This window comes from Cynocephalus volans, chromosome 1 (genome assembly GCF_027409185.1).
Source record: "Cynocephalus volans isolate mCynVol1 chromosome 1, mCynVol1.pri, whole genome shotgun sequence".
NCBI classification, from domain to species: Eukaryota; Metazoa; Chordata; class Mammalia; order Dermoptera; family Cynocephalidae; genus Cynocephalus; species Cynocephalus volans.
Window position 1 is genome coordinate 183,912,321 of NC_084460.1, and position 12,257 is coordinate 183,924,577.

General features: G+C 34.0%; 1 protein-coding gene across 2 annotated transcripts in view; it reads left to right on the forward strand.

Annotated features, from left to right (window-relative positions):
• Nucleotides 1-12,257, forward strand: part of TTC3 (tetratricopeptide repeat domain 3) — a 115,960-nt gene that overhangs the window by 48,373 nt on the left and 55,330 nt on the right. For both annotated transcript variants that reach the window (XM_063089077.1, XM_063089085.1), the window contains exons 16-21: nucleotides 678-738; nucleotides 3,684-3,768; nucleotides 5,790-5,924; nucleotides 6,576-6,656; nucleotides 8,713-8,825; nucleotides 10,829-10,949. In XM_063089077.1, the coding sequence (XP_062945147.1) occupies nucleotides 678-738; nucleotides 3,684-3,768; nucleotides 5,790-5,924; nucleotides 6,576-6,656; nucleotides 8,713-8,825; nucleotides 10,829-10,949 (596 nt within the window). The remainder of the gene's footprint in view (nucleotides 1-677; nucleotides 739-3,683; nucleotides 3,769-5,789; nucleotides 5,925-6,575; nucleotides 6,657-8,712; nucleotides 8,826-10,828; nucleotides 10,950-12,257) is intronic.

Sequence of the window (12,257 nt, forward strand, 5' to 3'; positions counted from 1 at the left end):
AAGGTTGAGCTTACAGAGCTGGAGGATCTAAAGCAAAGGGTTTGTAAACACTCGCCCCATCCTGTCTTTGCAGTCCTTTTCCAGCCTTCTACCTTTGTTGAGTTCTTCACATCACACAAATTTGCTGAGTGTTTCTAAAATGAACTCCACTCTTTGGTTCTGGCCATTCTATCCAAATCCTACTTGCTCCTCAATACCAAACACAAATGCTTCCCTTCATCCTCACTGTTTTCCCAACCACTCCAGCTTAAGTGGTTTCTCCCTTCTGTGATTTATGAGAGAAATCATTAACTATGGAATTAATATGTCAATAATGACATAGTATCTTTTCTTCATAATGGTGATTGTTGTTTAATTACTGAAGTGATGTGTTTTTTCTTCGCATTTGATTGTAAACTACCTAAGAACAGAAGGTACCACCTGTATCTCTCCGTATCTACTGTAGACCTAAAAAATAGTAATTATCATTATTATCATTTATCTTTATAATAATTTTATGCCATACATAGAAAACCATCATCAGTAGCTTTTTTGGCTTACCTAATTTGTAGTTATACTCACACACAGCATTTCTTTTTTTCCTTCCTTATTCCAATTTGCATTTTTAAATTGTTTTTCTCTCAAGTGTGTAGATTTTTATGTACAGATTTCAGGAACAAATACTTTTGTATTCACAGGTCAGCCTCCAAAACATAAAGGAAAACAAAAATCTCGAAACAATGAATCAGAGAAGTTCAGGTATGTTTTTTTCCTAAGATACATATTTTTTCTCCTAATGTACTCTTCCCCCCAAAAAGGAAAAAAAAAATCTCTTTTTCAAGTATTAGCTGCTTTTATGCATATGTTTTATAATGAGTACTAAATCACTTTCAAATATCAAAGGACAGGATTGTTTTTGGCTAAAGAATTATTAATCCTGGATATTAACACTGATTTCTGACAGTCATATAACATGAAATATATCAGTGTTAATTTTTTTCAATTCCAAAATATGTGCTCCTAAGGAAGAAATATTCAGAGACCTATAAGGTGAAAATTAAGTCTACTTCCATGCTTACCTCATTTTACCTCTCCTGCAGTCCCTTCTCTAGAGCTTCTTCTAGGGATACACTCTTAAGTTTCTTGGATATTGGGAAAATTACTCTGCATACACAGCCATGGGTATTTGTATATTCAGATGCTCTTTTGAGTAATTATCATTAAAGGAAAATATTTACTAATGAACTCTAACTGCTTATAAAATTAGTTCTACCAAACATCCCTGCCAAAATTAACAGTAGGAACTCTTGCCACCTATCTTTATACTTAATCCCCCATTGCCTACAAAGATATGTTGATTGCAAAGTGAAGTTGTAAATTTTTTCAAAAAATGACTGTATTTTTGATGCTGTTACAAAAATTAAATACAGAGCAAGGACATAGTATATTATGTTATTCTATTATTTGGAGGAAAAATCCTGAATCTTCCTTCCTGCCCCTTCCACGCTTCAAAAGAAACCAAAACCTAATACATGATCTCTCTCTTTTTTTTTTTTCTTAATGCAAAGTGGCAATTTTTTTGTTTGTTTTTATCTTGTTTTTTGGGGGGCAGCTGGCTGGTAAGGGGAAGCAAACCCTTGACCTTGGTGTTACAAGGCTGTGCTCTAACCAGTTGAGCTAATGGACAGCCTACATAGTTGTCATTTTAACCTGTTTTATTAAAGATAAATTTATTTTCCTGATATTTCGTTTTTGTTTTTTTTTTTCAAACTGAATTCTCTTCATTTGATAATATCTACCTCATGGGGTTATTTCATGATTAAATGGGATGTCCACATAAAACACTTTGAGTCCTGGAACATAGTAAATGCTCAGTATATTACAACTAGTATTATTATTATTATCACCAACATCATTTTCATTTTATTAGAACCATTCTGGCTTACAGCTTGCTTTTCTGTTACAAAATATCTTTTATATCATCCCATATCAGACCATAAAGATCCACTTTTTTCATTTTCATAGCTGTAGAATTTTTCACAGTATGGATGTATCCCCCATTGTTGTATATTTAGACTCTTTATTTCTCTTTTCCTTCTTCCTGTTTTTCCCTTCTCTCCATCCCTCTTGTTCTTTCTTCTTTCTTTCCTTTGAAGGGGACAAGTAAGACAATACTTTAGTAAACGTCCTTGCATGTGCACCTTTGTGCACTTGTTAATGTGTATTTGAAGAAGAAGTTTCTAGGGTGGAATTAGTGTGTCAAAGGGGATTGTGTAATTTTAACTTTCATAGATATTGCCAAGTTATCCTCCCAGAATATGGGCACTATTCACACTCCTGCTACATTATGAGAGGGTGTGGTATAGTAAAAATATGTATATTTGGTCTTTGTGCCAGTTTCTGGCACAGAGTTCCTAAAACCCTTGGAATTTCCTGAATGATAAGAGTGTCTTTCATTGTTCATAATGAACCACTTTCCACCACACCTGAGTTTATAATAATGAGGTGACTGAAGGCAGTGCTCCTAGATAGCTTCACGATGGGGTTTGGTCACCAGAAAGACCAGACACCTGATTAAAGGGTTGGGACTTTCAGCCCTACACCTGACCTCCAACGGGAGCGCGGGTGGTAAAAATTGAGTTTAATCACCAATGGCCAGTGATTTCATCAATCACACCTACATGTCTACGTAATGAAACCTCGATAAACCCCTGAAAAGGGGGACTCGGGGAGCTTCTGGGTTGGTGAACACATGGATGTGCTGGGAGGGTGGCATGCCTGAAGAGAGCGGGAATGCTCCTTGTGCCCCCCAACCATCCTGTGCATCTCATACATTTGACTGTTCCTGAGTTGTATCCTTTATAATAAACTGATAATAAGTAAAGTGCTTTCCTGAGCTCTGTGTGTTGTTCTAGTGAATTATTGAACCTAAAGAGAGGATCATAGGAACCCCCTTCGAGTTTGTAGTTGGTGGGGCAGAAGTGTGGGTAACTTGGGCACCCCACTTGTGGCTGGCAGTCTTATTGGACCAATCCTTTAAACTGTGGGGTCTGCGCTAACTCTGGGAGTTAGTGTTAAAACTGAGTTGAAGTGTTGGTTACTCAGTTGATGTTGGAGAGTTGAATTGTTGTGAGAAAATGACAAGAATTTGATGTCGGAAAAAACCCATACATTTGATGTCAGAAGTGCTGTCAGAAAACACCAAATAGAGTGCCTTAATCTTCCTTTCCCTCACTGGCATTGGGAGTTAGGCTTTCTGAAATTATTATATCTTATTAGATTTTCCCATGAGATTGAGCATCTTTGCAGTGTTTATCAGGAACATTTTTTGTTTTGGGACCATGTTGTTACTAATGACTGCAAATTTGTAATAACTTTTGATGACCAGTACAAATCCCCCCTAATATTTCTTTCTTTTCTTTTCTTCTTTTTTTTTTTTTTTTCAAAAACCGTTCTTTCATTGTTATAATCAACTTATCTGGTCCCCGTCTACCTCTAATTTTACAGGGACTTTTATTGAGATTGCGTTTGGATTTAGAGATTAATTTGGGGGGAATCAGCATCTTGATAATATCTCTGTTCAGGAATTCGTATGGCTCCATTTATTTAGTGTTTTAAATGACCATCAGAAATATATTTTTTCTTTATATAAGTAGGACTGATATATTTTTAAATGATTCAAAACAAGTGTTTTTCTCTTTTAGTTCTAGTTCTCAATTGACTTTACCAGTAGATTTGAAAAACATCTTGGAGAAACAGTTTTCTAAATCTTCCAGAGCTGCACACCAGGTAATGGAGAAGACCTTTCCAATGGAAAACACACTCTTTGAACAAAATATTTTTCACATGAACAAAGTTCTAGTCATGAATGCCCCTAAGATTTGTTTTTTTATAATTTTAGTTGTAGGTATATAATTTAACATATGATTGCTAACAAACCAAATTATCAGTGATTTAAATGTTAACTTGATAATTATGTTAGCAAGAGGTTTAACTAATGGTTAACACTACAGAATTGTTTGCTTCCCAAAGATATAACAGTAATATTAACTTTAAATATTTTGAAAAGATTTAAATAACTTAAAGATTTAAATACTTGCAGTTTTATACCTACTCAAAAATCATTAAAGAGCAAACTTTTTTATTCTTTGAGTGATGTAACATTAATCAGATAACTTTGTATATGAAGTTCTTATGTTATTTAGTGGTGAAAAATGTATATTACATGGAACAAGAAGAATACTTGTTTCACAATATGTGGGTCATTTTAAAATTCAGTTAATTATTTTAGGTATACATAATAGATACCTTACAAAGGACTGAAATACATTTTTAATCATTTGCCTAAAAGCATTTTTAGAATTTCTGACAGTTAGGGATTTTTAAATTGTCTTCCTACACTGATTTTACTTAATGTAAAAATCGTGAGGGACCTAAATAAAAAAGACAGCCTACGGAGATAAAAAGATTATTTAAATAAATATGATAGTTATTTTTGAGCCTTCATTTGTTCATTCAGTACTTTTTTATTGAAACCTTTACATATGCTGAAGACAGACTGAGTATACAGTGATGTGGTTCAGCCTGCTCTGGTGGAGCTTTCACTACAAATCATTAATATACTATATTGAGGGAAATAATTTCCGATGAAAACCTGAGGCTGTACAGACCTGTGTTCTAGAATGAGAAAGAGATTAAATTCTAATTAGTTCATGCAAGGCTAATAACTAGTATTTGTGGAGATAGCACATCATCTTCTCTAACTTCAAATTCACATCTTAAAATAAACATGGCTGTCATTGAGTTTTTTAAGTACCATAACAAATGCCAAGTTTATGTGAGAGCTGTGTTTTTCCCTGTGTAATCTGGGGAAAAGTTCTCTTAAACTTTGATTCATTGGATGGAAACCAGCTTGAAGCTTTTGCTAATGTGTGAGCAAAGTGCTTATCCCTTTGTGCTTTATACAGTGGGATCTCCTTTTGGATTTTTATTGTTAAGAACAGTGAGGAATATAACACATATCTGCATTTTCTGCTCCATTGAATGGTGTGCATATGTGTGGCAAGGAGTGAGAAGATTTTAGGCTTAACATCTAGTCTTGCCTCTCCAGTTATTATGGAACTTTTGTGACTTATACCTTTTACCATGTAACTAAAATCTGAATTCAAATTATAATGTATGTGCACAATTTATTCAAATTACAAAGTTTTTCTCTATTTAAGGGTACATTACAGCAATTTTGTTTTTTATTTTCTTCCTTTAACCTATTTATATCTCTCCTAGTAATTTTATCTAGTTATGTTTAAGTACATGTTAGGCAGGAGTAGAATTAAAGATTGAAATATTCATTTCTTGCATAGAATTAAAGTTTGTTTCAGGGAAGGATGACAGTTGTCAAAATCTGGTAGTGATCAGTACATTGATTGCATATTCTTATGGGTCTAATTGTTCTAGTCCCAGCCAAACTATTTAAATAATGGCTGGTGTCCTCCATATATGTTGTTAAAATTTCAAAATACTGTCTGTTTAGTCTGGAAAAGTAAGCAAGGCTTACCACCATGTAACGTAAAATGAACCACTCTTGTCATGGGCAGTGGCATGGGTGTTAGAATTAAGATGGTGAAGCATTACCTTTTAATTTTCACTTTAAAGGTACAGTTCTGGGAAAGGAATATAATAATGGGTAGTTTGGGCATTATTTTAAATATTTTATTATTAGTTATAAAATATTACTGATGAACTTGCCATCTTAAGTTTTAAACTAAAAATGTTTAGATTTGGATTACCAAAGTAGAAATTCTTTTTCATAGGATTTTGCTAATATAATGAAAATGCTGAGAAGCTTAATTCAAGATGGTTACACAGCCTTGTTGGAGCAGCGTTGCCGCAGTGCAGCACAGGCCTTTACAGAGTTGCTGAATGGTTTAGATCCTCAAAAAATAAAGGTAAAATTGCTGTATTATAATGTGCTTATCAGTGCTAATGTACCTCAGATATATGTAGAAGAGAATCAAGGCTTTAACTCATATTCATATACTTTGCTCCTTGCTGAGATTGGCTGAAGCTACTCTAGGTTGTGGGACGCAGGTGATGCTCCAGTTCAGACTTCATGGTTACACTTGTATGTGATCTATGTTTATACCATCCTTGACTGTAGTTAGGGTCCATTAGAACTCCTGGCCTTTTCTCTTATTAAAGTACTAAATCAAGGATTTGGATTAACTGTCATCCAGAATGAAAGTATTAGCTAGGTAAATAAATAGGCAAGGTTATGAGAGAGCAGATGTCTTACTCTGTCACTAGTACTCACTTATATGCCAAAGAAATGACTTGAGTTAAAAATTAATCTATTATGAACCATGCCTCAAGGAATTCTGAGACAATAATTCTGTATTTTAAATACTTGATAGCAGTATAATTGCCTATGTTTGCAACATGTATTTTCTAATTCTGTCTGACCTTTAACCCAATCGTATTTATTAGTGAGATTTTATTACTCTTTTTCTGTTATGGCTAGAAGTATGGCTTTTCTGTTGTATAATGCAAATTGGGCAGAATTATGTTCAGATTTTTAACTAAAACATTTTTATTGACAGCAATTGAACTTGGCCATGATTAACTATGTCTTAGTAGTCTACGGACTTGCCATTTCTCTTCTTGGAATAGGACAGCCTGAGGTAAGACTTATAACAGAGGTAATAATTAAAATATGACATACATATATCTTATTTTCCCATTTTGGCTCATTTCCTTCTGTGTACTCTGTTGATAATTTTGTCTGAAATGTCTCAGTTTAATTTAGCTTGTGTTTTTTTTAAAGAAATTTTTAGTTTGTGTTCCTGTTAGACAAAGGCTATGCCAGGCAACCAGTGGGAATCTAACTTTTATTTATATAAAAAGTAAAGAATCTAATATATCGTGATAGATTTCAGAAACATAATGTTGAGGAAAAAAGACAAGTTAGAGAGCAAACGTGTTCCCACTTACGTACAATTTGGAAAATATACAGAGCAATACTTTTTATTGTTTATGAATATCTATGCATCTTGCAAAAGTGAAAAAAAAACTATGGATTAATCCTATGTCAAATTTAAGATAATGGTTGCGTTTAGTAAGACGGAAGGAGGGAATGGGCCAGGGGAGGTTAAGAAAAAAGACTTCAACTTTGTGTTACTCTGTTTTATTAGAAAAATTGCAAGTAACAATGATAATGTTAATATCTCTTAGTTCTGGGCGGTGAGTACTTGGGTATTTATTATTTCTAGAGCATAGACATCCCATAACTGCATATGATCAATGTATAATTGTGAGCTCCTATGATTTCCATTTTCATACTCCTTCCTTGCTCTCCTGGAATGCTTACATATCTGTGCTGCTTAGCATTATAACTTTGCTTTCTGTGGTTTTGGGTTTTCTATAAATGTTAAAATGTTCTATGAAGACTTCAAGTATATACTTTCTACCAATGTGGACTCTAAGCTTCCCTGGCTAAATAAAGACTTAACCCTAAATTGCTGCTTAATTAGGATCTAAGTAGTTTTTTATGTTCCATTCCCTACTGGTAGTCCACAGTGCCTGAGGCTTATATTCCTTGTTCTTGATGTGACAGATGAACGTCTTTTATTAACTCCTGTCTGATTGTATTTTCCAATAGATTGTTGGAGACAAGACTTCATGTTTTAATTCTATTCTTGACAAAATAATAATAAATATGTTTTGCCTTATTGGTATTGAAGAAATGTTTTATTGCATTTGTGCTTTACTGTAAAATAGTGAAACTGATTTAAAAAAAAAAAAAAAAACAGGCACGGTAGAAATTACACATTTAAAAGAATTTTGTCAGAGTAGCCCCTTAAGGAAGCCATGTGTTTACCCCAGTACAGCCTTTGCCTCAAACATTTTTGGAATGCCTCCTTTGGAACTGGTCTCAGAGCTACTTAAAGTTCCATTTTGTAGTAACATTTCCTTTTTCACCCACAATGGGGTTACCAGTTTTCTTAGAACTAAGTATCCTTTGGATTTTTTCAAAAAACAAAATTTATTCATAGCACAGAGGTTTCCCGCTGTTGAGAATACTCAAAAGAATGTACTCGAAGCTCTGTTAAAATTTTTTTTTTTGTGACTGGTAAGGGGATCGCAACCCTTGGCGCGGTGTCTCCCGCACCGCGCTCAGCCAGTGAGTGCACCGGCCATCCCTATGTAGGATCTGAACCTGCGCTACGGGAGTGCCACTGCGTTCCCAGCGCCGCACTCTCCTGGGTGCGCCATGCAGTCGGCCCGCTCTGTTAAATTTTTACTAAAGGTCTGTTTTTAAGACAGAGATTTTGTCTGCCTTATGCCACAGAACGTGGCAACATCATTGGAATGACAATCCTTTCAAGCAGCACATACTAGGATACATATTATGGTATGTTTGCACCAAAATCAGTCTTTTGTACCATGAATTTACACCTTTTAGCATTAGCCAGCACATGCCAGCCCCTTTGTGTGTGCTAGTAAATGCTTCTGTGGTTGGTTGTCTGATGTGTTCAGCAGAATTATTTTGGTTGTGTGTCTGAATATCCATATGATCATTTAAGTATCTGCATGATCAGAAACATATAATTTCTAAGAAAATGAAATGCAGAGGTGTACTTTTGCCATGGGAACTTTTTGATGTAAAGTTGTTTTTAATATTATACAAAAAGCGTTCTCTTTCTGTGTAAGTGATCATTGTTTTCACTGCTGTTGAAGGAATTATCTGAAGCTGAAAACCAGTTTAAGAGGATTATTGAACACTACCCCAATGAGGGACTTGATTGCTTGGCCTACTGTGGAATTGGAAAAGTATATTTGAAAAAAAACAGGTTAGTAGAAACAACACTACTTTAAGCTCCAGGCTGGTGACTCATTCGAAGTCTAATGTGTTGATGATCCATTTTCTGAAATTATTTTGATATCTTCTCTGTGGCACAGTATTATAATTACAATTTACTTTGAGGACCTGATATTTCAGTATCAATACTAATTATTAAAAGCCAATCAGGTAGTTCCTGGTGCTTTCTAATTTTGAATCTAATAAGAAAGTCAATGATAGAGTTAATTTGACATGAAGAATTTAATATCCTTTTAGTATGTGTCATCTCAAAATGGTGACTGAATTGATAAAAATTATTACTTTAAAAATCTGATTGTATAATTTTTTAGTTAAATATTTATTTTCCCACAAAAAAATCTGAATAAAGATGGTTTTAATAGGCAATATATGTTCAAAGACATCGTGAATTAGGAATAAAAATCTCTTCTCTGAACTTCTGTTATAGTTGGAATCCTTATCCAAATTTTAATATGTAGCTGTTCTCTTAAGTATTTCATGTCTCTTAGTCTTGTCTCCCCAAATTGGCTGTATGACCCTTAGGGGACAGTATTATGTCTTGAGCTGTAAAAAAAAATCTTTGTTCCTGCTGCTTGCACCCAGTATAATGGTAGTTATGTTAGGGTACTTTATAAAGAAATAATTGTTGGCTGATTGAATATCATTTATAGCCTTTAATTATCCTTATATTTTCATCTAAATTTTTAGGGGAAATTTTATGAAACTCTTTGGAATCCAATCTTAGTATTCCTGGAATTTCTTTTATAAATTTTTAAAGATTAAAGAAAATTTTTGTACTTCATGAAGTTACTGGCTGGCTAGGCTGGACCGTATTAAGGATCAGGTAGATGTAGGGGAAGTAAGGATTTAGCAATCACCTTTACAATAATAGCAGATGAAATTAATTTCAGAGTTTAGTGTAAATTGTTAAGGGCATACCTATTTAATGCGGTGGTCACATGCAGATATTCACAAGGCCTAGGAAGATAACATAAATGTGTAAAATTATGAGGACTATGGTAAACTGAAGAATCTTTGCTATATTGAAAAGTGTTTACATTTTAATTTCTAAATAATATGGTGTGATATTAAATGTCTAATGTACTGTTGTTTGGCATTGTAATGTGCAGCTTCTGGTTTAAAGTCCTGATATTAATAACTGTTTTATGGTGGAGATGGTCTAGCTTTTCTGCAGATGAATCTTTCAATACCTATAGGCAAAAATAAGTTTTTAAAATGAGAAGTCATTTTAAGATTGGAGAAAGCAGCAAACCCTCTTTCTTCAGTAGCCTGAAGAGAATAAAGATTTGGTTAACTTTGTAATCCAGTACTTTAGTATTCTTTTGTTGACTAGGCTATGGGAATCTGTTGACATTTTTTCAAACCATAAACCAAATTAGAACGAAAACATTTCATATTTATAGTTAAAGCAACTTAAATACACATTTGTTCTCTCTTAAAATAATTTACTGTTTTATGGTTGAAGAAATATATACAGAATACATGATTCTTTAAAATTTTTTTCAGCAGAGAGATTTTTGCTGTAGATGTCCTAATAGAGTCAAAATTTTTAAAAAATTCATCAATTTATGATTGATTAGTTGAAGTGGAGGGTTGCTGTTTCTCTACAAGAATTTACTTTTATTAGCTTAGTTAATAAAAACAAAAATGTAACAACCAAATCATTGCTCAGATTTCTGTTTTAATTGTTGGAAACTTTAAAACTTAAGTTGCAACTTTAGAAGGACTAGTGTGTACCTACCATAATAAAGCCATTGTCTAGGATAGAGTTATGTTTACTTTATATTACCTTTATAGCAAACGAAAATAATGCCTTAGTTTTTTAAAAGAAAATTTAGGTTGCACTGAATATTTCTGTCTGGTGATTTATCAAATGTACTCTTCCCAATAAGTTTGAGATCTTGGTGACTTATAGTGAGCGAAAATATCATGTCACAACTTTAATACCTTCTTTCCTCACAATTTTGACTTCAGATTCCTAGAAGCTCTCAATCACTTTGAGAAAGCAAAAACCTTGATTTATCGTCTTCCTGGAGTGTTAACTTGGCCCACAAGTAATGTGATTATTGAAGAGTCTCAGCCAGAGAAAATAAAGGTAATAGGTTATTTCTGCGGAGTGTTTGCGATTAACTATAAAAGCCCATCTGCACTGACTGAAGTAAAACAAGACAAAGAGGTAGGAGTACTATATCCCCACCTTTCCCACAGCGTTCCTCCTTTAAAGTCTATTGAGAATCACTGACATTTATTGAATGTTTCCTACGTGCCAGTCACACACCTTCCGTTTATCATTACATTTAATCCTTTCAGCAGCCCAATGAGATGGATACTATGAGCATTTCCATTTTACAGCTGAGGAAGATTAGGTTTACAGAGGTTAAGAGATGAGCTCAAGGTTAAGCATCAAGAAATGGTGGAGCCAGTACTTGAGTCTAGGCATTCTGACTTCATTGCACGTGTTATTAAGCAGTGTGCTATGCTGGTTGTACTTAGAGGAAGGTATAGCATCGTTGTTTCGTCATAGTTACTGTAGTTACTGAGATAATACCTGAAAATTCAGAAGATATAAATTTAGTTTCATAGCCAGAAGCATAAGGATGCTTTGCTAGTTCTGGAAAGACTAAATTATATGTGAATTGACTGAGATAGGCCTTTACTTGTGGTGAACCCTTGTGCATACTCAGAACTTACTTTTGGCTCAAGCTTTGGGGAGGAGAAGTGGTGGAATAATGGGTACAAAACTATGCCATCCACCCTAAGTTAATCATTGTGCAGTATATGCATGTATTGAAACAACACACTGTACCCCACAAAGATAAATGTAAATAAAAATAAATATATAAAACCACAGGGTTCAACTTTTACAACTCAATAATAAAATGACAAATAATCTAATTAAAAACTAGGCAGAGAATCTGAATAGACATTTCTGCAAATAAGATATACAGATAGCCATTTAGCACATGAAAAGATGTTCAGCATCTTTAACCATCAGAGAAATGCAAATCAGAATCACAGTGAGGTATCACTTCACACCCACTTGGATGTGGATAGACTATAAGTATTAGCAAGGATGTGGGAAAATTGGAACATTCGTAGATTGCTGGTAGTAATGTAAAATGGTGCAGCTGTTTTGGAAAACAGCCTGGCAGTTCCCCCCTGAAGTTAAATATAGAGTTACCATATGACCCAGTAATTCCACTCCTAAGTATGTAGAGAAAAAGGAAAACACGTTCTCACAAAAACTTGTACATGAATGTTTATAGCAGCATTATTCATAATAGCTGAAAATGGGAAAGAGCCCAAGTATCCATCAAATGATGGATAAATAAATTAACAAAAAGTACTGGTGCATTCTACAACCTGGATAAACCTTGAAAAACATTATGATTCCATTTATATG